A 26,035-nucleotide genomic window follows, 5' to 3' on the forward strand; every position below is an offset into this window, starting at 1 on the left:
TGCATTTATAACAACCTGAAGCTGAAATAAGAAGGGCCAGAGACCCACAGTTCCTCCTGCTGGGATATTCCTCTTGGCTGGGAGATGACACCCCAGAGGAGTGGGTACTTTTGGCAGGTTCAATCCCCTTAATCCCCCCATCCTTCAGGAATAAAAATCCAGGAAGAAAATCTCCTGCACAGCCACTTTGAGAAGCAAAGCAAAAATCTGGTCTGAAACAGAAAACTCCAGAGTAATTCAAATTTTAAAAGCTGGAAAGAGCTGCAAGTACCAGTGCCAGTCACCAAAGACTGGGGAGCACCAGGAATGGGTCAAACCCTCAGAGCATGTTTGAGTTGGGCCCCTTAAATGAGCCCTGCATGGCCAAAGCAGAACAAAACCCACTCTGCCCCATGTAATGATGTCAGAAGCATCCCTGTGCCACCTTCTGGAAATATTGGCCCATCTGGATTCTGGAAATAAAATCCCCCATCTCTGGGGATTTTAGAAAGAACCATTGCCTTCTGAATATGCTCACTGCTGCCCTGAGCACTCACAAAAGCGCAAAGGAAGAGAAATATTTTCAAAACACTTTTCAAGATGAGCTTTTTAATGGATGTCAGTGTCTTGCTGTCTCTTCCAGCTGACTTTGGATGAACCCCCTGCCCTGTCAGGCACAAAGGCACCAGCTGGGTAGAGGCTGAGCCTGGTGGATGAGATCATGAACCTGGAGAGGCCCTGGAGGCTCCCACAGGGCATCACCTCCTCATTTCTCCAGAAACTCATCCTCACCACGAGATTCACAGGAGGCTCCACCTCAGCCTCCTGCCACCACCTTCACCCTTGTCTGCATTCCAGATTATGGGTTGCTTTGGCTCTAAAGCACCTTCCAGCATTTCTGATGATGCCTCAGTTTTTTGGCTTTAATTAGATCCCAACAGGGCACAGGCAATTTTGGGGGAATGGTTCCCCCTTTGCATCAACCCCTGCCTGCAGCAGCCTCATTCCCCCTTCCAAGGACAGTGAGCACGACTGTGAGCTCATCACCTCCACGTCCTGTCTCCTGAGACCTCCTTTGTGTTTTCATGCAAAGCCACAGTGGTTTTGCTTTTTGGGGACAAATCCAAGAGAAAGATCTGACAGTGCCTAGAGGAACGTGTGAGCTGTGGGGTATGGAAGGCCAGGGGTATCTGCTGGACACAAGAACATCCCACCAAAGGCTGCAGAGGTCCACAGCCACCACCCCCAACCCTCTTGTGTGTGCCATGGGACAGATATTAGTGATGGACACAGATAAAACCAGGGCAGGAATCCCCACTTCCCAGAGGAGCATAAATCAACACACGTGAGGATCTGGTGTTGCTGTAATTAGCACCACAAAAAGCCCATGCAGTAATTAACTTTCTCCCTTGCAAGTTAAGATTTAATAGCACGCAGTAAAATCAGACCCAAGGCGATGAAACAAGCAGAGAAAAACCCTGTCAAATTAGGCACCTGTGACTTGATATGGAATTAATTATAGCCTGGTCTAATACTACTATTATTACTAATAATAAATAGCTGTTAATAAGCCCTTGTGCTCCAAGTGAGGAAGGACATTGAGAAAAATGTCCCATATTGAATCCAAGGAGCGATTTCTGCCAAACAGAGGCTCAGCCATGCTGGGATGTAGGTGAGCTACTGCACTGGACAGAGCTGGGAGAAGAAAAGCTGGGACAAAAAAAAAAAAACCCTGGGCTGCTAGGGAGCTGCCCCAAACCTCCCAACCCTCCGTAATGCCAGCAGGAAACAGCTCTTCCCATGAGGAACTGTCAGTGCCAGCAGCCTTGAGCATCTCCCAAGGCAACTCCCAGTGTGGGAATGAGGACAGAGGGACTCTAGAGGCGAGGCTGTGTCCTGCAAAGGGGAATAAACTCCAGCAATGGTAAAACACAGTGACAGTGCTGGTCCCCAGGGGTCTCGTTTTTGCAGATGCCCTCACAGTCAGGCTCCAAAAAGCAGCAACTCTATCCACAGTGGGCCCAGACCTCAGGGTGAGAATTCAGCTCCTGCAAATGGTCCCCAACCCTCCCCTGTCACCTGTGGAGGTGGCAGGGCCACTGTGTACATGCAATGCCTGGAGCAGCATGTAAAATCACTTTGTCACATCAGAAAAGTGAGGAAGCTGTGGGAGGATCTGACCAGATCCAATGTTACATGCCAGGACCCAACCTGGACATCCTTTCTGTCAATAAATTCCAACTTTGACTCCTCCCAGAAGAGCAGGCAAGCTCCTGAAGAGGCCCTGTGTGGCTGGGCAGAGGGAGGATATCTCCTCAGCAGCTCTGATCTTTACTTTTCCCTAGTTTTCCTAGATGGAAAAAAAATGCTGGAGGTGTCCTGCCAGCTCCACGTGCCACAAAGTCTCCCTAGCAAAGCTAAAGATATTTTTGCCACGCAGGAAGAAAACAGGGCCTGTCCTGGTGGTACATGTGAGATCAAGGTTGATTTATTTTACTCTTCCCACTGCTCTGGCACAAAGTCATCCAGGATCCTGTCTCCACCTGGCAGCTCATGTACTCAGATCCAAGGGGGAATGCATGAGGATGTGAAACACAAATCACCTGAGGAGCACCTGAAGCCTGCATGGCACTTCTGAGGATGCTCTTCCCAGAGAGCTTTAGGTCACCCCATGTTCCCAGCTCAGGGGTTCAGACCAGGCAGGACAGAGATCAGAAGACTCATCACAACAGATCCTCTACACAAGCTTTTGGCCATTTTTCCAGGCTACAGAGCTCTCTAAAGATTTGCATTTTAATAAGGGGCAAAATCCAGCCCTGAGATCATTACCTGACACAGGCACTCACACAGTGAGGTAGACCAGAGCCAAGCAGATATGAGATATTATTTTACAGCATTATCACATCTGCCCCAAGCATTTCTGCTTTTTGCTCCAAGCACTCTTGGAATTCACACCTCCTGGTATCACCTGCCTCTTGCTACAGCTTGGCACAGGTCAATTAAGTAAATTATTAAATTACTAGAAAATCCAGTACGACTGAATGCAGAATTAGTCTCCTTAAAGCACAAAGCAATCAGCATTTTTGTTCCTTGGTCTCTTTCCTGGCCCTGCCTTTGGCAGCACACAGGAACTGTATCCCCCACTCGGGGGTTCTGCTCAGGGGTCCTGTGGGTCACTTGTGTGCCGTGGTCAGGCCCTGGAAGTTGGGCTCTGTGCCTGGGGGCAGCGCTGCCTGCCGGCTCAGCAGCTTCTCCAGGACAGCCATTTCAGCATCTCTTCTCTCTATGTCCTCAAACGGAGTCCAGGACATGTCGTGCTGGAGCTTATAGGCACCAAGAAATTCATGAGGGCTGGTACCCCATTCCTAGTGGAGAAAAGAGAGATTCCATCAGGGCTCAGCTTCCCTTGGAGCTGGGCTGGGCTGTCCCTCAGCCCTACCACGTTCAAGCAGTCCCAGCTACATGACCATCCCATTTCCTAACCTAAAAACAGGCTTAGCTACCCTGAGTCCGAGATCAGGTAGAGCTGCAGCAGTGCTGACACAGGAAGGCTTGTGAACACAAGCTCTCCCTGACCTGCCCAGAGCTCTGCCCTGAAGCCTTCACCCTGTATGTAAGAAAATGGGTAGCCTGGAAGGAGGAGACCTCCAAGAACATCTCTTCAGCTGCAGGAAAACTCAGTCCCTGTGCTGAAGTACCCAAAGAGACTGTCCTGCCAGGCAGCCAGGGAAGGCTCAGGGCACAGTGGCAGTTCTTTACTTCAGACAAAGAACCGCAGGTACCAAATGACAAAATCCAGGTCCATGCCCCACAGGGTTTCCTGCCACTCTCCACCAAGAGCTATAAGTTGGCTCTGGCCCCAGCAGACTGTCCCAGAGCAGAGCAAACACCAAACCTGAGCAGGGACCAACAAATGCCCCCATCAAGCTGCTGCTTTTGCCTGAGCTCCACATTTTCCCAAGAACCACAAACATGACTTTTTTCCCCTCCCTGCTTCTTCATGGGCTGTAACCACCCACCTTAGGAGACAGGATGGAGAAGTATCGTTGCCCACTCTCCCGCCTGTACAAATAGTAAATATTTCCTGGCTTCTTCACAAGGTTGCAGGCCACGTGATTCAGATCAGCATCCCTGTTAGCTTCATCCAAGACCTGGAATACACAAAACTTAACATCTTTACACTTCAAATAAAATGACAACATGCTATTGTGTCTCAGCCAAAACCTAAGACACATCACTTAACCTATGGGTCATGAGGCCTAGATCTCTCTGGCACACAGGAAGGAGATGCTTTCCAAAGTGTTTTTTCCAGTAGGAAAAAGGGTTTTTGTCAGTGGGACTTCAGAAGACCTCTCCACAGAGGAGGAGATACCTCAGCATCTCACCCCAGAGTCACCTCTACGCTTGATGCCACCAGATGTTGGGCTTATGCCTCATCTCTGCACACAGCTGCTGGACTGGGGCCTTCCTGCTGTGCCCCACAAGGAAAGGGCAGGAAACAAAGGAGAATTCATCTCCCCAGCTCCACCACCTGACTGCTGCACTGCTCCAGCTCCACCAGTTAATGATGACATGACGTAATGGCCTCAGTGGCAGTGGGCCAGCTGCAGTGACTGGCAGATCCTTCCCCACTCTGGCTCCACATTTCACCCCTAAGGGTGAAGGTTGGATTGATGAGCACAGCCAAGCCCTGCTGTGTGCTGCTGGGACCACTCGCTCCAGCAATGAGCTAGGATAAACAGGAAAGCCAAGCTTATCATCAGGTGAGAGCTCATCTCTCAGATCTAGCTAGGGCCACATCATCACTTCACCAGATCCTTCCCAGAGCACACTGCACACACAAGTCACTGTCCCAAGACCAGAGTCACCTCTCTCTGTCCTGACACCTGAGCTGTTTTGGACCACCCGCCCTCGCTTGACTACTTTAGTCAAAGCCCTTCCTGGTGTGCTCAGCATGCAGAGAAACCACCAAAATCAACCCTCCCTCATCCCCCTTGACACTGGACAATAAGCCTCCTTATTTTTCCATTGAATCTTCTCTGCTTGGCTCCCAGCCCCAGCTCACATCCAGGCCACAGCTCTCCCCAAACGCCGAGCAGGGGCAGCACATGCTCATCCCCCAGGCCAGGCAATGAGCCCCCTGCCCAGCCTCACTCACCTTCCGTGCCTGCTCCTGCAGGTGCCGGATCTGCTCTGCAATCACTGTCAGCTTGCTGCAGGCGTTTGCTCGGACAAAGTTATCGGCCTGGGAAGGAAAATCAGGGCTGGTCAGGACAGAAGGAACCCTCTAGACTGTGCTGTGGTCAAGCTCAAGGCATCAACATCATCCTGTCCTGGCAGGAGCAAGGAGCAGGAGCTGTCTGGATAGGCCAAGGGGCAGTGAGAGGGAGCAGCAGGACACACTGAGGAGCAATGGGTTGGACTGGGAGGTACTGGGATGCACAGGGAGGAGGCAGTAGGACACACACTAAAGCATTTAGGTGAACTGAGAAGCTCTGGGGGACATCAGTGGAGTACAGGATGTACTGTGAGGCACGGGGGGAATAGTGTAACATACTGGAGGGCACTGGGAGGACCAGTAGGACATATCAGGAAAAACTGGGGTGGACTGGCAGGCAGGATGGACTGGGAATCACTGAAGCAGTCACAGGACATATCAGGGGTGCTAGGATGGACTGGGAATGTGGCAGTGGGAGGCATCTGTACACGCTGCTGTGAACTAAAGATAGTGGGCCATACTGGGAGGCAGCAGGCCATACTGGGATGGGACTTCAGTGGGATGCTCTAGGAGACACTGTGGGGCAGCAGGGCACAGTGGGAAGCACAAAAGTGCAATAGGAGGTTCTGGAGACACCAACAGCGTGGAAACTCAGAAGATACAGGCAGGGCACTCGAAAACACTGGAAGGGAAAAGTGGGAGATGGTGGGAAACATCACGGGACACACCAAGAGGCCGCCGGGGCCACCGGAGAGCGGTGGGACGTGCTGGGAGGTACCAAGGCCGCCGCCGGTTGAGAAGGCCCCGGAGACGGCCGGGAGGCAGCGGGACAGCCCTGTCCCCGCAGCCCCACCGCTGGCACCCGGCCCTCACCTGCTGCACCTGTCGGGCCAGGGCCACTAGGTCCCCGGGATCCCCGACGCGGCCGGCGCGGCCGGCGCTGCCCTCGACCAGCGCCAGCCCGGGGCCGGGGCCGGGGCCGCCATCCCCCGGCTCCGCGCCGCCCTCCGCCATGGCCAGACAGGCCCCGCCCCTTCCGCCCGGTGGGCGGAGCCCGCGCTTCCGCTGAGGCGTCAGCACGCACGGGGGGTGTGGCCACGGCGGGGCTCTGCTGCCGCTGATTGGCCGGTGGGCGGGGCAGGGGGCGGGGCTAGCGCCGCTCCGGTTCCCGGGGCGGGCGGTGCCGCGGCTGGGCCGGCGCTCGGACATGGCGCTGCTGCCGCTGCTGCTGCTGCTGTGGCGGCTGCCGCTGCTGGCGCGGGCGGCCACGCCACCGGAGCCGGTCCCGGTGCCGACCCTTGCACCGGGAGACCCGCCGTTGCCCGCGCAGTCCCCGGACGCGCTGTTCGCCGCCGGTGCCGAGGCGTACGCGCGGGGGGACTGGCCCACCGTGGTGCTGCAGATGGAGCGGGCGCTGCGGGCGCGGGCCGCCGTGCGCTCCCGCCTGGTGCGGTGCCGCCTGCGCTGCGCCAACGCCACAGCGGGGCCGCCCGAGGGCACCGAGTCCCAACCCGACCCGGTGCTCCGGGACTTGTGGTACTTTCGGGCGCTGCTTCGCCGCGCCGCCTGCCTGCGGGACTGCGGGCCCGCCGCGCCCTCCCGGTACCGTGTGGGCGAGGAGCTGGACCGGGAGTTCGCCCGGCGCAGCCCCTACAACTATCTCCAGGTCGCCTATTTCAAGGTGCGGCACCGGCGACGGGATAGGCAGCGACGAATGGGAAGGGGAGGGAGGGGAAGGGGGTGTCCCGCTACGACAGGCTTTGGGACGGGCGGGAGGTCCCGGAATCAGGCGGGAGGATGGACGGCGGGACCGGGTGAACCGGCCGGTGGCGATCCCGGTCCCGGGACGCCGGGAGGGTTCGGAGTCTGCCCCGGCGGAGTGGGGTTGCCGGCCGGCAGCCCCGGCCTTGCCCCCCTCCCCCTTCGCGTCCCCCCGCCAGTGCCACGTCGGAGCTGGCCGGGGCCGCCCCTGTCACGCCCTCCGCCCCGGCCGCCGGGATGTCCCGGTGCGGGTGTCCCCGCCGGGATGCCCCGGTGCGGGTGTCCCCGCCGGGATGCCCCGGTGCGGGTGTCCCCGCCGGGATGCCCCGGTGCGGGGGTCCCCGCCGGGATGCCCCGGTGCGGGGGTCCCCGCCGGGATGCCCCGGTGCGGGGGTCCCCGCCGGGATGCCCCGGTGCGGGGGTCCCCGCCGGGATGCCCCGGTGCGGGGGTCCCCGCCGGGATGCCCCGGTGCGGGGGTCCCCTCTGCTCCGCACGGCATCCGCGCTGTCTCACCGCCGTCCCACCCAGATGAACCGGCCAGCGCAGGCGGCGGCGGCCGCTCACACCTTCTTCGTGGCCAACCCCGCGCACCAAGAGATGAAGCAGAACCTGGAGTACTACCAGGCCATGGTGGGAGTCCACGAGGATGACTTCACCGACCTGGAGGCCAAACCCCACCTGGTGAGACCCTCCCCTCCCAAAGCCCCCGTGGAACCCAGCGGGCAATCACACCACAGCTGCTGGCTCAGTTTGTGAGATGCCGTTGCGGTGTGGATGAGGTGATCCTTCATGGGGAGTGCAGCATTAAGATCCCTTCACGGTTTCTCATCCCCCCGCAGCGCGAGTTTCAGCTGGGTGTGCGGTTTTACACGGAGGAGCAGCCAGCTGCTGCCATCCTGCACCTGGAGAAGGCGCTGCAGGAGTATTTTGTGGCAGACGCCGAGTGCCGCGCTCTGTGCGAGGGACCCTACGACTACGAGGGCTACAACTACCTGGAGTACAACGCAGACCTGTTCCAGGCCATCACAGGTGCGAGCCAGGCCTTCTGTATCCCGTCACAAGAGCTGAGAACAGTTCTTGGGGGTTGGTCCACAAAGAACTGGGGTGGGGGTAGGGGGTCCCTGGAGAGTGGAAACCCCATCCTAGCTCTCAGCAGGGAAGGTGTGGCCACTAAGTGGCAGGAGGTGTTTACCTGCACTTAGCAGTAGGGCTGATGCCCAGGAATCGTCCAAATTCCAGAGGAATACAGAAAAACAGAAGAGGGGCCAGTAGAGGGTGACCAGGATGTGATGGGAGGCTGAGGATGGCTTCTGTGTCCTAAGAGAGCACCACAACCCCACCACTGATCAACTCAGAGGTGGACAACCCCCATCCCTGAGGGTTTTCCACTACCAAAAAGCTTGCAACAACCCCAGTATGAGCAGGAGGCTGGAGAGCCCTCGGGGTCCTGCCCACCAGCCCGTGGGTGACTGTGAGCAGTGACACGGGGTTTTTTTCTCTGCCAGATCACTCGATGCAGGTGCTGAGCTGCAAGCAGGGCTGTGTCACAGAGCTGGCCTCACAGCCTGGCCAGGAGAAGCCTCTGGAGGATTTCCTGCCCTCACACTTCAACTACCTGCAGTTTGCCTACTACAACAGTAAGCATCTCCTCAGCCCATCCTCTGGGCTTGTCAGCACTGGGCTCTCAACTCTGCGTGGGCTGAAATCGTGGATCCTCAGAGGGGCTTGGGTGGGGAAAGGATCTTCAAAAATAATCTCATCAGTCCAACTGAAGATGAAGGGACATCTAGCATAGGTCACTCAGATCTCCCAGATCCCCATCCAGCTCGGTCTTTAACACTCTGGGCAGCCTCTGCCAGGGCCTCACCACTCTCATCAGAGAAAATTCCCTCCTTATGGCCAACCTAATGCTGCCCTTCTTCAGTTTAAAACAATTCCCCTTTGTTCTGTCACTATAAACCTTGATAAAAAGTTGTCTTCATCTCTCTTCTTCAAAAGGAGGGGAAAAATAAGAGGTCCAAGAGGATGGAAGTCCTCCAGAAGAGACGGCTGGGAGGGGACCTCATCAATGTTTGTCAGTATCTGCAGGGAAATGTTGGAGGATGGAGTCAGGTTCTGCTCTGTGATGCTGAGCAATAGGACAAGAGGTGGAAACTGATGCCTAGAAATCTCACCTGGATGTGAGGAAGTGTGCAGTGACTGAGCACTGAAGAGATTGTCCAGAGAGGGGGTCAGATCTCTCTCACTGGGGATATTCCAGACAATCTGGACACAGTCCTGTGCCATATGCTCTCACAGGACCCTGCTTGAGCAGAGAGGTGGGAGCAGGTGACCCACTGTGGTCCCTCCCAGCCTGACTCATTCTGTGACTGTGTAATTCTCTGAAAGGCCACATGAAAGCAGGGTAGGATGCTTCAGTGGCTGGAAACTGCAGGTTTGCCAGCAAATGGTTGGGTCTGGCTGCCTGTAAATAGGCTTTGTAATGTTTTCCAAGTGAGAAAAGTACCCAAGCTATACAAGTACCCCTGATTCCTGTTGTGATGACTTCTACAAACAGGAGAGCACCATAGAGTTAGAATTTTGCCTTTGTGGCAGCAGTTATCCTTGCTCAAGGGGATCTGCCCTACTCATGACACTGTTTGGAGCACAAGGACTATGTCTCTCATCACTCCTCCATAGCTATTTTTGTTCTGCTTTCAGTGTATTTGGACATGCCATTAACAGCCCCATTTCTCATTGCAGATGGGAATTATGAAAAAGCCATTGAATGTGCCAAAACCTACCTGCTCTTCTTCCCACGTGATGAGGTGATGAACCAAAATTTGGCTTATTACACTGCTGTCCTGGGGGAAAAGCTGGCCAGACCCATCCAACCACGAGAGGTGAGCAATCACACAGGACGAACGATTGCTGGGACATCTTCTCTCCTCACTGGGGACCTTTGCAGACGTTGTAGGGTCTCCTTCATGCCAGCTACTGAAGGTGGACAGGAATGGGTGGATTTAAGCTGGAAAATAGCTGAAAAGCTGAAAAATACCATTGGCAAAATTTCTTAGGCCAAGTGAAGCTGGATGTCTGGCACATATGGACCCATTCCTGAGAGAGGGGGCTGTGAGAAGCAGGTGGACAACCTTTTCAGGAGGATCTGAGCCCACCTCTGTTGCACTCTTCCACAACTGAAGTGAAACTGCTTTAAAAGGAGAGGGTTTGGCTTCAAAATATCCAGATCTGGATGGCCAGGTCCTGCCTGGGATGTGATAGGCATGGATGGGAGTCTCTATCCCACACCAGTTGGAGTAGGGAAGGGAAGCTGCTCCTAAAGAGCCGTCTGCAGAAGGAACACACATGTGCCTCTGCTCAACTGTCATCTCCCCAGGGCTTGTCCACAGGGAAGTTCAGACAGGATGGGGAAAGCCATCTTCCCCAAAGCTCCATCCTTCCCTGCTGCCAGATGGAGCAGGAAACCAGGCTACGGGTGTGGAGCAAGGACCACAGGAATGGTGTAAACCTGCACCTTCCTGCCCACACTCAGGGTCTTTCAGAACCCTCCTGCTGTACCTCACTCCATCCCTCTGCCCCTTGCCACAGGAGATCCAGATGTATCACCAGCAGAGTCTGATGGAGAAGGAGCTGCTCTTCTTCAGCTACGACGTCTTTGGCATCCCTTTTGTGGACCCGGTGGGTGGTGTGAGACCAGGGGGATGCAGTGAGCAGATGGAATGCAGATAAGGGGTCTGTGTCCTGGCCAGATCCCTGTCCAGCTCCTGATGTTCTTCTTCTGGCTGCAGGACACATGGACACCTGAAGAGGTGATACCAAAAAGACTGCGAGAGAAACAGAAGTGAGTGCTGTCCCCAGCGAGCTCTCCCACTGGGGGTCTGACATGACAAACCCTTCTTCCTCTGTGGGCTTTGGGCCAAAGGCCATGGCATAGAGCTTTTGCCAGGGGAAGTTTTGATGTTGGGACTGGAAGAGGCTGCTGGAGGGCAGAGTTTTACTCCCCATCGGCCCATGGGATGATGGGCACGTCACCCCAAAGCACCTCAGAGTGAGGGATGCATTGAGGTGACTCTGTCCAGTCGAGGTGCCAGCTTTGTTACCAGCACCTGAGACAACTTGTCCTGCCCTTGTCTTAGTGGCCCTCGTTTCTGATGTGGGGACAGTGGGGTGGTGGTGCTGATGGCTGCTGCATGCCCAGGGTGGAGCGGGAGACAGCGGCACGCATCTCCGAGGAAATCGGCAACCTCATGAAGGAGATCGAGACCCTGGTGGAGGAGAAGGCCAAAGAGTCCGCGGACATGAGCAAGTTCATCCGAGAAGGTGGAGAAGGCCAGGAGGGGAGGTGGGATGGGGACCTTTGTGACCCCTGCTGCCAGCTCACGGTCCCTCCACACATGGGTGGCAGCAGGAGCAGGCGGTGGGACCACAGCTTCCCCCAGCCACCCCAGAGTTGGTGGCATCTATACCCATGTCCACCAGTCCTGTTTGTGCCACAGGTGGCCCTCTGGTGTACGAAGGAGCCAGTGTTACCATGAACTCCAAGGCCCTGAATGGCTCCCAGCGTGTCGTGGTGGATGGAGTCCTTTCTGCCGAGGAGTGCCGAGCACTGCAGAGACTCACTAACGTGAGTGCAAGGACGGGTGGAGCAGGCAGGGATGGGTGGAGGATGCTGAGGGGGTCCTATCCTGCAGCTCAGACACCAGACCAGTAACACCAATTGGATTTTGCAGGCAGCTGCCTCGGCTGGAGATGGCTATCGGGGAAAGACCTCTCCTCACACTCCCAGCGAGACCTTCTACGGCGTGACTGTCCTCAAGGCCCTCAAGGTTGGGATGGCTGTGTGGAGAAACAGGGTGCAGGGACGAGGGAGGGTAGTTTTGGGGTAGGTGGTTGCCCATGCCCAGCTGGCACTGAGCCCCTGTCCTGTCTGTCCTCCACAGCTGGGCCAGGAGGGCAAGGTGCCCCTGCACAGCGCCTACTTGTACTACAACGTGACAGAGAAGGTGAGGCACATGATGGAGTCCTACTTCCGCCTGGAGGTCCCGCTCCACTTCTCCTACTCCCACCTGGTGTGCCGCACGGCCATCGATGGTGAGCGTGGCCCAGAGGAGCAAGTCTGGTCCTGTCTGCATCTCCTCTAACAGCCACAGTGGTCTGGTCTTGGACCTTTCTTTGGAGTCCTCCTTGCTGCTCCCTAACACACTCCTCTCGCCAGGAGGGTGTAGGAAGCTTGTCCCTAAGCCCAGTTTGGGAAGATGAGCAGCAGCTCTGCTGGTTGCCTCTAACAGGGCAGATGGCTTCATGCCACACAGGATTTCATCACTCTGAGGCATTTTGGGATGGGTGCTGAGAGAGGTTGTGCATGGAGGGCCATGGAAATAACATGGGACAAGTCAGTAGTGTTTCATGCCACCCAAATGGCCTTGCACGATCCACACTCCGGCAGGTGGAAGTGCTTTGGGCTACACGTGACTTTCTTGTCATCTCGAAGCACTGGGTACTTGGGGGTGGACCCTGTTCTTGCACAGAGAGATCCTGACATGCCCTGTTGTACCCTAGAGAAGCAAGAAGGTCGGACTGACAACAGCCATGAGGTGCATGTGGACAACTGCATTCTCAATGCAGAGGCACGGGTGTGTGTGAAGGAACCCCCAGCCTACACTTTCCGGGATTACAGGTACTGGTGGTGGCTGTCAGCTGCAGCTTCCCCACCTAAGGGTACCCTGATTTGGTTGGGAGGACACCAAACCTGGGTTCTCCTGCCTCTGGCTCTTGCCATAGTGTTGGGGAGCTCTGGTGATGGTTGCTCTGCTCCCTTTAGTGCAATCCTCTACCTCAATGGGGACTTTGAAGGAGGAGCTTTCTACTTCACCGAGCTGGATGCCAAGACTCAGACCGTGAGTAGCTCAGCTCTGAAGATCCATATGCAGCACCAAATCCAACTCCTGCCTGTTGGCCCTGTCCCCTGGGAACATCCCCTGAGCCACTGCAAAAGATGAGCTTGGGCTGAGGGGACCCAACTCACCCCTGACTGGGCTCTCCCGGTCTCCCTCCCTTGGCAGGCGGAGGTCCAGCCGCAGTGTGGCCGTGCCGTGGGCTTCTCCTCGGGCTCAGAGAACCCCCACGGGGTGAAGGCTGTGACCAAGGGTCAGCGCTGCGCCATCGCCCTCTGGTTCACCCTGGACCCCCGGCACAGCGAGCGGGTGAGCTCCCTCCCGGCAGCGTGCGGGGTTTTGGGTGGGACAGTGGCTGTGCTCACCGCCGTGGCTCTGCCCGCAGGAGCGCGTGCAGGCAGATGACCTGGTGAAGATGCTTTTCAGCATGGAAGAGGGGGATTTGGAGCCAGAGCCGGAGAAGGAATCACCAGCTGCTGCTGTGGTGGGGAAGGATGAGTTGTGACAGCCTGCGGGGACCAGGACATCTCTGCTGGGATTAGTCATGTCAGCATTGTGCCTTTGGGCTGTAGAGTCCTAAGGGTGACATATGGGAGCCCCTGTGTCCCCAGCCCAGTTGGAATGGGGCTTTGGGGAATGCCGTGTACCACCCCTGCAGCATCCAGCATCCCCCTGCAGAGCTGACCTGGGGTGTGTGGTGGAGGCTCAGGAGTGGGGGACACGGGGACAAGGGAGGGATGCTCCGTTAGGGGTGGGGCCCTGGTGCCAACAGGTGCAAACATGTGCCTTTCCTGAACTTGCAGCTATTTAAGTGCCTTCTGCAGAAAATGGGTGAATAAAGATTTTTTTTTTCTAAGCTGTTGCTTTCTGAGTGGTCACTGAAGGCTGGTGCCACCCTTTGGCTGTCATCAGTGTTGGGGTTCAACCTTCCCTCCTGGGAAACATTTACCCAAAAGTATTGTAGCCACGTAGCCTCATGAAGGTGTTTGAGGGGACCTGGTGCCCCAGGGGCAGTAGGGGCAATGCAATCTCCAGCTGAGCATCCTCTAGACCCTGCTCCCTTGGCGTGGGAAGGAACCCACCATTCCAGGGAGGAGGGAACCGTCCTTGTACAAGAAGGACATTGAGCACCCTGACACCCCCGGACAGGGCACTGAATTGTTCCCGCAGATGTCTGGCCATTACCATAACCATCCCGGGAATGTGGGCAAATAAATCCTGCCCCCTGTGCAGCCACCCAGCACCCCCATCCCACTTGGAGGGCCACTCAGCACTGGGGTGGGCAAGGGGGCTCTGGAGGACGATTTCTCCAGGATGAACATACGGTCCCAGCGGAGGCTGCCCACCACCCCAGCATCCACCCCCAGCTGCCCGAGCGCGTGAGCAGACTGCTGATGAGGCCACGGCGGTTAACGATTGCCAGGTCCTGGGGCTGCAGCGGGCTTGGTGTCACCAGAGGGGTGACACGTGTTCCCCGCACCCCCGTCCTTCTCCTGCAGGCGTACGCCACTGACAATGGCTTCTCTTGTTGGTGCCATGGTGGCATGGTGTGCCTGCATTCCCTGGCTGAATGAACCGCTTCCCTGCTCGCTGCTGAATTCCTGGGGTGACCCCTGGGGCCTCTGGGGGGCTCCCAGCCCACACCAGGGGTCAAGGATGGAAACTTTCCACACGCGCCCGCCCCCTCCACCTGTTGGGGAGCCCCATTTTCCCAAATCCCGCCACTGTCCTTTGAGGGGTTCCCATCTCCCTCAAGACCCAAATCTCTCCTGTAGGACCCAAATACCCTCCATGTCCCAAATCTTTCCCCTAAGACCACATTCTTCCCTCTGGGATTGAAATCTCCAGCCTCCAAATCACTCTCCAAATCCCACTCCTCACACTCAAACCTCTCCCCCTCAGACCTAACGCTCTTCCCTGGGCCACAGTGCCCACACTCCATGCCCCTAATTCCCGCTTCCCAGTACTCAATTCCCTCTAACTTCCATGCCCCTACTTCCCACTTTCCAGTACCCAATTCCCCCTAACCTCCAGACCCCTAATTCCCTCTTCCCAGTACCATATTCCCTCTAACTTCCATGCCCCTAATTCCTGCTTCCCAGTACCAAATTCCCCCTAACCTCTAAGTCACCCACCCCTTTGCCCTCACCTCTCCCACACGAGACTCCAATCCCTCCCCGGGCACCTCAATCTCCCCGCATCTCTCCCTTCGCCTCAAATCCTCCCCCGACACCGCCAGCCCGCCCCGCTTCCCCATCAGAGCCTCCCCTCCGGCCTTTCCCTCCTCCCACGGGCGCTCTCCCTCCGGCGGGGCGGGCCGGGCGCGGCGCGGAGCGGCGGCGGCGATGGGCGGCGGGGCTCGGGAGCTGGCCGGGTACCTGGCGGCGCTGGCCGGCTGGATGGCGGCTCTGGCGGCCGCCGTGCTGCCGCACTGGCGGCAGAGTTCCTACGCCGGGGACGCCATCATCACGGCCGTGGGGCTCCACGAGGGGCTGTGGATGAGCTGCGCCGCGCAGAGCACCGGGCAGGTCCAGTGCCGCCTGCACGACTCGCTGCTCTCCCTCGAAGGTGGGTACGGGGGCCTCGGAGATTGAGCCCCTCTTCCTGTCCTGGGTGCAGTCCCCGCTCCCCGTCTCTGTCTTGGGCTGAGCTCCCCTGAGATCCTGAGCTGCCCTTGCTCCCCCTGTGAGTCCGAGCCCTGCTGTGTGTTTGACCCTCCCTCCTATGGCTGAGTCCCTCCCAGTGTTTGAACCCACCTGCATGGGTTGGAACACACATTCCCAACTCATCTTTGTCCTCTTCACGTCTGGATGCCCCCTTCCCCTGTGGATGTGAGCTCCCCTGGCCCCTCCTGGAGCCTGAGGCACCTTCAGGTCCGAGTCCTTCTTGCCACCATCCCTGTTGTAGGTCTGACCCACCTCATCCACTCATCCACTGAGCTGATCCTCCGTGTGTGTCCAAGCTTCCCTCTCCCTCTGTGAATCTTGGGCCCCAACCTCCTCATCCCAGGACTGAGCCTCTCTTGGCTCTGTGGGTTTGAGCCCCTTTGTGTCACTGGGATGCTCCTGGCCCCAGCAGGTTTGAGCTCCAACGTGGGCATCACATTTAAATACCAACAGTGCCCCATGGGGACATCAAAAACATCCATGAGTGTGCGTCACCCTTTTGGCATTTGGTGACTGTGGTGCTGCTCCAGGCAAGCTGCTGCCTAGCCCAAGCCAAGATGAGGGTGGCAGGGAGGAAGGTCAGGTTAGGCATTGGGAGCCGTGTCCTGAGCTGAGCAGAGGACTCCGTATCTGCCAGGTGTGGAGGATATGACATGGGAGGTACACAGCAAGGACAGGGTTAAGGACCAGGTCCATCACCAGCATGGAACTCGGTGACCTTGCTTCCAGCACCTGGCTGTGGCCAAAGGCACCTGCTGGGAGCAGTTTTTCTTCCCTCCTTGCAGTTCACATCCAGACATCCCGGGCTCTCATGGTCATTTCTCTCCTCCTGGGCTTCTTTGGCATCATCGTGAGCGTGGTGGGCATGAAATGCACTAAGGTTGGGGAGGAGGATCCTGTCACCAAGAGCCGCATTGCTGTTGCTGGAGGTGTCCTCTTCGTTCTCTCTGGTAAGGCAGCTCGAGCCTTTGTGCATCACTGGTGCAGGAATCCTCAAACACCTTTCAACACTGATAGAGGAAGGGGAGCAGTTTGGTGAGGGCTGGGTGTCACTGACAGTCCATGTCTGATGTCTAGTGGAACAGACAACCCTCTCACTGCAGGAGCTTTGGACTAGGTGATCTTTAAAGGTCTCTTCCAGCCCAAAACATTGTGTGATTCCGTGACTCTGTGCCCAGGTCTGTGCACACTGGCTGCCGTGTCCTTGTATGCAACACAGGTGACCTATGAGTTCTTCAGGGAGAGCACCATCCCCATCAACGCTAGGTAAGAGCCTGGCTCAGGGGTGCCCTTCTCAATCCTGCCTTGTCCCTGCACTTCCCTCGCTGCTTTTGGTGGGGCACAACACTGGGGGCTGATGTGCCCCACGGGTGGGACCTCTGCCAGCCCTTGCTAAAGCTTTAGGTGTTACCAGCTGGGACAGGGTAGTGGGGGACATGTGGGATTCCAGCCCAGGGGAGGATTAAAAGGTGGGGACACGTGGGAGCTGGATACAGCCAACAGGAAAGATGGGGATGGAGAGGGAGGAACCAAAACCTGCCTTGGCATCATTGGGCAGCTCATCAGGGCTTCAAGCATCCTGCTGCCCATCTCAGTTTGGACCCCTGTGTCTCTGCCCCTCCCTGATGATCCCTCGCCCCTTTCACCACAGGTACGAGTTTGGCTCTGCTCTCATCGTGGGCTGGGGGGCCGCCAGCCTCTCCCTGTTGGGGGGGTCCCTGCTGTGCTGCTCCTGGCCTGCCAAGGAGCGCCGAGGACAGCAGTACCACCGGCAGTCCCAGCCCTCCACGGCCCGGGAGTACGTCTGAGCCCTGCCCTCCTGCTGCCCAGCGCCTCCCTTCCCTCCCAAAAACAGGCAAGGCCCTGGTGCTCCCACCCTGCCTGGACCCTGAATGCCCCATGACACCTTTCTCCTCCTTATCTTCCAGGTTTCAGCAGCATTTTCAGTGCCAGCCTCTAAAGCAGAGGTTTTAAGTGTCACACCTCCCCTACCCATCATTGCCGTGTTCTCCTCAGCGGGGTGGGGTGGCACCCCCAGCCCTGCACTGCAGCCAGGCCATGTCTGTCTGTCAGTCTGTCTGTCCAGGGAGGCTGTGGGGGCGATGCAGGGAGGCTGAGGCTGCTGCCCCAGGGGCACAGAGCCAGCCCCACGGGGGAGTGCTGCACAGAAGCTCTTTGTACCATGGCCACCCCTCTCCCACATCCTGTTTTCAGGAGCAAGCGGGGAGGAAAGGCAGTGCTTGGTTTTCCTGGGATGAGGTTCTCATTTCTAACAGCACCAGCCTGCCTCGGGGTTCAAGCATCCCCACACCCTGCTCTTGGCAGAGGGATGCTTTCAGGGTGCAGCATTCCCCTGCCTCAGTGCTACCAAAAAACACTACTTTAAAAATATTATTAATTATCATTGATTCCTGCCTGGAGGCCAGTTGCTCCAGCTGAGCTCAAACCTGCCTTGGACTTGTTCTTGTCCGGGACCAGGCTGTGCCTTGTTAAACAAGAATAAATGAGTTTGGGTAAATTAAAGCAGCAAAAAGGGGCTCTGAACACAAAGGATTTGTTTTTAGTTTTGGTGCCCAACACAACTATTTTGAGTGGCAGATGGACAGAGCCCTGAATTTTGGTGCCTCCCTGCTGGGTCCAAATCCCTCTTCCCGCCAGGATCCCCTAGAGCAGACAGTGAAGGTTCCAAACACAACCTGCTAATTGCCTCCACCTCTTTGTACCTCTTTTCTACTGCTACTAATTGTTTTGCAACTGCCAAAGCCCCAATTTCATCTGAAAATCCTCCAAACTCCCTGTACTCCATCCCTCCAGCCCTGCTGCAGGTGTTGCACCAGCCAACCCACAGGGAAGGACACTGGAAATTATCCAAACAGCTTCATTATCTATTTTTTTAAATTATTTTATTTTAAACCCAAATATGAAGAGAGAGCTGATTTTTAAAATTTTGTTTCGCTCTATTTTGTTTTCTCTATCTTAATTTGCACTATATTTTATTTCTCTGTTTTATTTTGCTCTATTTTATTTTACTCTGTTTTTCTCCATTTTATTTTCTTTCCCTCTATTTTATTTCCTTTCCCTCTATTTGATGTTATGCCCATGCCCATGCCTGGCTGTGCTGGAGGAGAAGCAATGCTATTTTTCCCCCAGGGGGGTGATTTCTCTCTTTTTCCCTTTCTCCCTGGCATTAACAGCCTTTTTGTCTTTTAAACTGCAGCCCCCCTGTAAAACTGTGTCCTGCACCCCTCAGGGGAGAGCAGTTCTTGTAGGCTGGCATCACCCATCAGGTGCTGAACCCAGATTTTGGGGTTCCCCTTGAAAAACACCGACCAAAACCCACTGCAGTGAGGATTGAAAAGGACACTTGTGCTTTAAAACAAACAAACAAACAAAACTAAAAAGGCCTTTTTATATTTCAGTGTAAAGAATGGGTGTTTTCTATTAATATAAATTCCATTAACTTTTCCATGGGTTGCATGGCCTTGGGAAATGGGACGGGTGGGGATTTTTAAATGGTTTTTTTTTTCTTTTTTTCTTTTTTTTCTTTTTGTACTAAAAATTGTGACTCAGTGGTATTAAAATATTTTCAGCCATGGAAATCTTTCTGGAACTGTCTCTTTGATCTCCCCTCACTCCCCATCTGGACCAGTCCCCTCCAGTGACTCCAGTGCTGGTTCAGAGCCACTTCTGCAGGGGCCTCTCTCCCATCCTCAACAGTTCTTGCCCTCGTGGTTGTGTCTTTTGCCACGTGTTGCTCTCAAAGGTGGGGATGTGGCCTTACAAATTTCTTAATTTAAGGTTAAATCCCTGGGAATCCATCTTGGCTCCTCCACAAGTCTCTTCCCTAGGCTGAAATGCCATCAGCACCTTCCACTTATGGCCCCTCATAGCTGAAGTCTCCCTGTTTTCTCCCATTTCCCATGAATTCAGAGCTGACTTGTGCCTGATTGGGTGTTTGTTAATTTAAGCTGATTTTTACTCCCTGCTGTGCATGTTTTTCTCCAGAGATCATGTTTTCCATCCAGGTTTTTGCATGGCTGCTGTATTGTCTCAGCATCCTCGTCCTGCCCCCTGCTCCTGGTCCAGAATTACTTCCCCATCCCACCTCAAACCCAGGGATTTGCTGTCCTTGGTGGTGGCTGTGACATCTCTGAGAGTCACCTGGAGGCTCCCTGGGGATGGACACCCAGGCTGGAAGCACAGCAGAGAGGGGGATCTGCCTTTGTTCACAGCACAGGCAGGCTAAAACAGAATTTCCCCCTCCAACACACATTTTTTGGTCATTAAACCAGTTTAATGAGCAGTACTGAAGTTTTGGGTCATACCTCTTGTTTTCAGCCAGACCTTTGGGAAATGATAGTCATTTTTAAATAGGCAGAAATGAGGGAAAAGGGAAAATGATCCCCACACAAAGGCATACAGAAAGACTTTTCTGAGACATGGCTGTTTGAATTTGGTGGTGTTTTTAATAATTCTTATTCGCTGTCCTGTCCCTACAGCATCTACCAAGTCCTCTCCAGTTCTCTGAGGTGATCCCATCTAAGAAAACATCTTTCATTTTTCCCCTTCCAGCCACAGCAGGTTTTTTAGTACAATATTTGCTAAAGTTCAAGGTTTGGGTCTTGTCAGCACTCTTTTAACACATGGTTTTGACAAACCTCATGGCACCCAAGATCTGATTTTCATTGTCATTAACCAGGGTAGGAGCTTAATAATTTAACTACTGCTAGTTCTGCTCCTTTACCTGCCTCTTTTCACCCCTAAAAAGGTTTCAGTTGGGGATTGACAAGGCAGATTAGTTTGATGTATCATAAACTGAGTGTTTAGACAAGCAGAAAATATAAATACACCTATTTTATAGGTGTTGCCAAGACCATGGAGGTACAGTTTTGTATCACTTGGGTCACACAGTATTTCATCTATCACAGATGTCCAAGAACCATAAATTCCTGTAAAGGTTGGAAAATGAAGTTCACAAACGCTTCTGAACACTTTTGGCCCTAATTCACTGCTACATGCCAAAGCATTAGACCTGCCATGTTCCAGAATTCTGGGAAAATAGGACAACTCAAAGCCCCAGGAATCTCACACATCAGGCACCTGGGCGTCTCTGCAGGGCTGAAGGATTTGCCGAGATTGGTGTTTTGCCAAAATGCCCACAGCAAAATGTTGCAGAGGATTATCTAGAGGGGAAAAAAACCAAAAATCACAACAAAAACCAAACCCACCCTAAAAACCCAAGTGCCCCTCAACTATGACCCACAAAATGGAAATAGGAGTATTTTCCATGGGTCTGAGAGATGAGGGTGAGCAGAGCCATGAGGCACAGCTGAGCCCAGGGATGCTCAGAGGATGCTGTAACAGATCCTGTGTAATCCCCAAACAGAAGGGGATTAGAGAACAAACCTGGAGTTTTTAGGGCAGCTCCAAGTGCCAGACTGCTGGGGTGCTGCTGCCCAGGGTCACAGACACGGTACCTGAGCTGTCAACACTGCAGTGATTTTCACCTGTTTTCTGCTTAATGGGAAAAAAAAGAAAGGTCTTAATTACCAGCCAAAGAGGTTCATTATCACCCTGGCATGCCAGCTCCTTTCTTTGGCCCCTTCCAACCCTCTGAACTCTGGTACCGCTCCTGGATCTTGGGCCACTCCAGTGTCTCAGGCCACTCATTCTTAGGCAGTAATTGAAAGATCTAATTAAAAAACAGGGGCTATTTGTCCAGGACACAGAGTCCCCCACCTGGAGAGAGCTCCCAGCAGGTTTCCATTGGCTTCTCCACGTGACATTTTTGGGGAGGCTCCGCTCGCAGCCTATGACTGCTCTAACTGCAGGGATGCCCGTGGTGTCTCAGAGCACAAAGCCCAGCTGAGGTACCTTGGACAGACCTTAAATAGCCCAGCACCAGCTCCAGATGGGGCTGTGTATCCCTGATTCCATCAGATGAGTGAGGATCCAATCCCATCTGCACTTAAAATCCTTCCAGACCTACATCCCTATCCCAAATCATCAGCAACAAAGAGATTCTTTCATCATCCCACTGCAACAAGAAGGAGCCTGTGGTGAAGGTAATGCTCCCCATGAATCCCTTTTTTTATCAACAAGGTTTACAGCTGATTTTTTCCAGCATTAAGAATTTCTTTCTCTTCCTTTTTTTTTTTTTCTTGCTCATATAACTGAAGTGGCTGAACATATTTTCTTCAAAGGCTCCAGAACAGCTGGGGTCTAGCAGAAACAAATAAGGTTCTGGGGAGTTAGCTCAGAAGGGAGCCTGGGGAATTTAAAAAAATGTATTTTAAATTGAGGTCTAAGAGACTGCCCACTTGTTCTGGGGAGTTAGCTCAGAAGGGAGCCTGGGGAATTAAAAAAAATATTGTAAATTGGGGTCTAAGAGCCTGTCCACTGGGAGTGAAGCGGATGGAAGTGCTCAGAGTTGATGGGAGAGTGATGCCTCTACTCCCAGTGACATCCCAAGAGGGGATGTGGGGGGAGATGGGGCACACTGGGAGTGGGGACCACAGCCCTCCTTCCCACCCCTGCCCCACAGGGCGCCTGTGCCATGCCAGGGTGGGCAGCCTCTGGCTGGAGGTACTAAACCTGGTGATGAAGAGTTATCTTCTCGTGCTAATTAACCCATGTAACCCAGAAACTCATCTGGTCTTGCTAATTAATGCATTTGTATGAACCCCTGTCCAAAGGGCTGTTGTAGTAGTTGCAGCTTCAGGCAGTGAAATATTTGGCATTTTGGGTTGCAAAACATGACAAAGTGGGATTCCTGCCCAGGGTTTGCAGGCACAATGTCCCCTGCTCATACCTTGGGCACAGCTCCCCTCTCTGCAGTCTTTTCATCTAGAAATGGAAAACATCCATCTAGGATGGAAAACAAATGGTGCCATCCCTTCTGCTCTGTGGAGAGCCTTGGCAGCTCCTCAGGGCACCCTCACCATGCCCCAGCAGCCTTTGGCCCCCTTGAAATGGGAGAGGTGTCTTTGGGCTTGGTAATCTCCCTTGAGATTAGGACACCTCCATGGGACATTTGTGCTCCAACCTGGACATTCAACAGCTCATAGCTTTCCTTGGAGTAAAAAACAAAAGCAAGAAAAGGCAGAGGATGTACCCACCAAGTCGTATGGCAGGGATGGAGGTCTCTAGAGGTTCTCTGGAGACGTGCTTAGGTCACAGGTTTTTGTAGCAGCTCTTGGACAGTGGTTTCCAGCAGCTCTTGATTCCCAAAGGGCAGGGACTGATGGTTGGCAGGTTCTATTTGGAAGAGAGGGAAGCAGTGTGGGAATGTCTCCACTACAAAATTACTGTGGATGTAAAAGCTCTCTCTACATGTAAACCTGGTGGCACAACCATGGCTGAGGATATTTAGAGCATTTTGACAGCGAGTGAGCACTGGACACAGATGGCTCCTGGGGATCCAGAGGATGCCTGGCCTGGGTGACACTTTGTCCTTGGCAGACTGGGTGTCTCAAAGCAGCCAGAGCAGAGTGGGTGAACATCTCTGTGCCCTTGCAGGTCACCCATGGGTGCAGCCCTGCAGGTGACAGCATTCGGGCTCGCTCTTCTCTCAACACTCTTCCTGCTCCTGGCCACGTGCACGGACTGCTGGATGGTCAATGCTGATGACAGCTTGGAGGTGAGCAGAGAAATCACCTGGAAGGTGAGCAGAGAAATCACCTGGAAGGTGAGAGAGCAGCCACCTTTAAGGTGAGCAGAGCAACCAGCATCCTCAAGGTGAGCAGCTGAGAGCAAGGTGGGTGCCTTGCCATCCATGAGGTTGCACCATGTCTCCACAGGCTTGGAAAAGGGACATGGTGGGACAAACCCACTGCTTTTTGAGTTGAAGGATTAGACCATTATAGAGATAGAGGGATGGAGCAGGAAAAAACAGAGAGCAGGTATGGGCAGGGAGTCATCAGGACACGTCCAGGTGTAGTGGTGGGAGCCTGAAATGTGCCCTGCTGGGCTGAGAGACCCATGGGAAGCTGGGAGACTCTGGTGCTTTTGCATGAGTGCTTTTGCATGAGTGCCTTTCTCCTGCTTGCAGGTAAGTCACAAATGCCGGGGCCTTTGGAGGGAGTGTGTCACCAACATGCAGGACGGGGTCAGGACCTGCGACCAGTACGACTCCATTCTGGCTGACCACCCAGGTGAGATGACCTGGCTTGGAGGCATTTATTAAGTTCACAGCTCAGAGTCTCCTTGAAAGGGAAGAGGGAAAGGGATTTTTGTCAAGCTGCCCTTTGTCAGTCAGCCACACCAGCCTAGGGCTGCTCTTGATCTCCTGCCCCCATAGCCTGGCCTTGGCATCGGGGTTCAGTCAGACCTTCCATGGGGTGATCAGACAGGAGAGATGCTGGGAAGCTGCTGGGAAGCTGTGCCACCTCACAACAAACATGTTCTGGCATGGAGAGCCCAGGATTTGCAATCCAGCATGCTGCAGGCACAGCAAAGACCATTCCCACTGGCCAAGGACTCATTCCCACAGCTCAGGGACAGTCACATCAGGGTAGGGACATTTCTTCTGGCCTGCAGAGGGCACATCAAGCCCTGCAGAGACAACCCTTGTGTTGGGTCATGACATGGAACAACACAGATTCAGGCAGTGGAGAAGGAAAGTGGTTGGTATGGACTGAAGGGGGCTGCCACCTTGCTCTGGGGAGAAGGGAGCTTTGCAGGGCACAGTCCCTTCACAGCTGTGATGTGATCCTTGCCAGTTCTTGTTTTTCACTGGTATGTTGACATTTACTGTTCAAAACAACTGTTACACAACTTTGAGGAGAAAACAGTGTGGACAGCAGCGTCTTCTGCTCAAGAATGGCTTGAGCAGGCAACCATTTATATACCAGGTGCTGATGGGTATACCTGGAGCTGTTTGGTTTCTTGAGCTGGTCTAATCATGGGTTTAAGCCCTTGTTAAGTTTCTGATGACCTTGTTGAGAACCTTCCCTCAGCCCATGGCAGGGATGGGGTTGGTGGGCTCCAGTGTGATGGCCACTGGTGAGCTGGGTGACTCCAAGAAGGACATGGGCAGAAACCTGGAGTGGAGAGACCTGCTCCTCTGATTATTCCTCACTCCCATTTCTGGTTGTTTTACCTTCCCTGCCCAGTGAAGATCGTGGTGACACGGACCCTGATGATCACGGCGGATCTCCTGGCTGGCCTGGCTTTGGCTACCCTGGTCCTTGGCCTCGACTGCATCACGTTCCTGAAGGAAGATCCTTGTGTCAAACTGAAGATGTGCTACGGAGCTGGGGTCATGCTTGGTGCTGGGAGTGCGTGGCTGGGAAAGCTTGGGAGCAGACAGAGCTCACGGGAGCTGGGGAGCGTGGCAGGAGCTGGCAGCACCCCCCAGCAGGGCTTTGGGGGGCACGGGGGGTTGTAGGGTTCTTTTTAACAAGCCCCATTCTTCCTAGGCATCCTGGGACTGACGGGCTCCATGTGGTATGCAGTGGATGTCTACATGGAGAGGGCCATGCTGGTGTCACACAATATATTCCTGGGAGTCCACTATGACTTTGGGTGGTCGTGCTGGCTGGGGATGGCCGGCTCCACTGGCTGCTTTGTGGCATCTGTCCTGCTGACCTGCTGCCTCTATGCCTGCACAGGTCAGTCTGTCCCATTCCACCCCATCCTGTCTCAAGTAGCTTTTTGCCCCGCAGGGATAAGGGGTGGAGGACCAGCTCAGGGGGCACAGGGGCTTCTTGCAGGGTCCAGCCTAACCAAAGGGGGCCCCTTTGTGCCCAGCCTGTGCCCCTTGACTGGAGAGGCTACACAAGGCAGAACAGGGCTGAGTGAGGGGCCCCATAAACCCTGTAAATGCACGAAGAGGGTGCAGGGGCCCATCCACATCTGTGGGCCTCCAGGTGTGCTGATGTTTACCCAAAGCAGTAGCTGTGCTGGAGCTGAATCCCTGTCATCAGCCAAAGCCTGAGCCCGTGGCTGCAGGGATGTGTGGTTCAAATACAGCCCCACCACCAGGGACACCGATGCCTCCCCAGACACCATCTCCAATCCTTGTGCCTGGGCCCGTGGGGTGGAAGTTAACCCTGCTGGCTGTCCCAGTTCATTTCCCCGTGCTGTGGCAGGCCCAAGTCACCCTGCAACTGCTGGCCAACAACCCCAACTCTTTCCTGGTAGCCCCCAGCAGCCGCTGTCAGCCCCAGAGGCACCCCCAGCCCCGGGGCCGAACAGCCACCAGCCAGATGTATGCCATGGATGCCCGTGTGTGACGGCCAGCAGCACCTCCTGCACCCAGCCCCAACACGGGACCCTCTCCCGGCCAGTCCGACCCCATTAAAGCACTGGCACCTGTACTGGGACATTTCTGTAGCTGCTTCCAGGCTCTGACACGGCCAGCTGGCTGCTAAAAGTGAGGGTACTGCAGCAGTCAGCCAGGGAAGGGTTTATCCCCACCTCCAGCCAGGTTTTATGAAAATAAATCCCAGAAAAGTGTTGCTTTAAGGAAAGATGCCCTGTTCCCCGGGAAAGCTGCCAGGACACCAAGGGCAGA

At 54.8% G+C, this 26,035-nt stretch overlaps 4 protein-coding genes across 4 annotated transcripts; 3 read left to right on the forward strand and 1 right to left on the reverse strand.

The window, feature by feature from the left end:
• Positions 1–2,334: 2,334 nt before the first annotated feature.
• On the reverse strand, positions 2,335–6,248 carry C21H1orf50 (chromosome 21 C1orf50 homolog). Its single transcript, XM_063417388.1, has 4 exons — positions 6,071–6,248; positions 5,138–5,224; positions 3,999–4,130; positions 2,335–3,344 (listed from the first exon to the last, which is right to left on the reverse strand). Exons 1-4 carry the CDS (start codon positions 6,209–6,211, stop codon positions 3,153–3,155), a joined length of 552 nt encoding a protein of 183 aa, XP_063273458.1. The 5' UTR covers positions 6,212–6,248; the 3' UTR covers positions 2,335–3,152.
• Positions 6,249–6,347: 99 nt separating this feature from the next.
• On the forward strand, positions 6,348–13,709 carry P3H1 (prolyl 3-hydroxylase 1). The gene is made up of 15 exons (XM_063417309.1): positions 6,348–6,878; positions 7,488–7,640; positions 7,799–7,988; positions 8,465–8,596; positions 9,702–9,841; positions 10,548–10,637; positions 10,748–10,800; positions 11,158–11,279; positions 11,456–11,583; positions 11,690–11,785; positions 11,900–12,050; positions 12,519–12,636; positions 12,781–12,856; positions 13,022–13,162; positions 13,239–13,709. The coding sequence occupies exons 1-15, from the start codon at positions 6,405–6,407 to the stop codon at positions 13,356–13,358; spliced, it is 2,184 nt and encodes a 727-aa protein (XP_063273379.1). The 5' UTR covers positions 6,348–6,404; the 3' UTR covers positions 13,359–13,709.
• A 1,460-nt stretch (positions 13,710–15,169) lies between these two features.
• CLDN19 (claudin 19) lies at positions 15,170–20,719 on the forward strand. Its single transcript, XM_063417310.1, has 4 exons — positions 15,170–15,421; positions 16,305–16,469; positions 16,698–16,785; positions 17,171–20,719. The coding sequence occupies exons 1-4, from the start codon at positions 15,199–15,201 to the stop codon at positions 17,325–17,327; spliced, it is 633 nt and encodes a 210-aa protein (XP_063273380.1). The 5' UTR covers positions 15,170–15,198; the 3' UTR covers positions 17,328–20,719.
• Positions 20,720–23,044: 2,325 nt separating this feature from the next.
• On the forward strand, positions 23,045–25,754 carry LOC134560751 (claudin-16-like). Its single transcript, XM_063417049.1, is given in 6 exon segments — positions 23,045–23,188; positions 23,191–23,256; positions 23,570–23,672; positions 24,633–24,797; positions 24,939–25,130; positions 25,663–25,754. Coding segments are annotated over 6 exon segments (762 nt in total).
• Positions 25,755–26,035: the final 281 nt, after the last annotated feature.

Source organism: Prinia subflava, chromosome 21 (assembly GCF_021018805.1).
Source record: "Prinia subflava isolate CZ2003 ecotype Zambia chromosome 21, Cam_Psub_1.2, whole genome shotgun sequence".
In the NCBI taxonomy this organism is placed as follows: domain Eukaryota; kingdom Metazoa; phylum Chordata; class Aves; order Passeriformes; family Cisticolidae; genus Prinia; species Prinia subflava.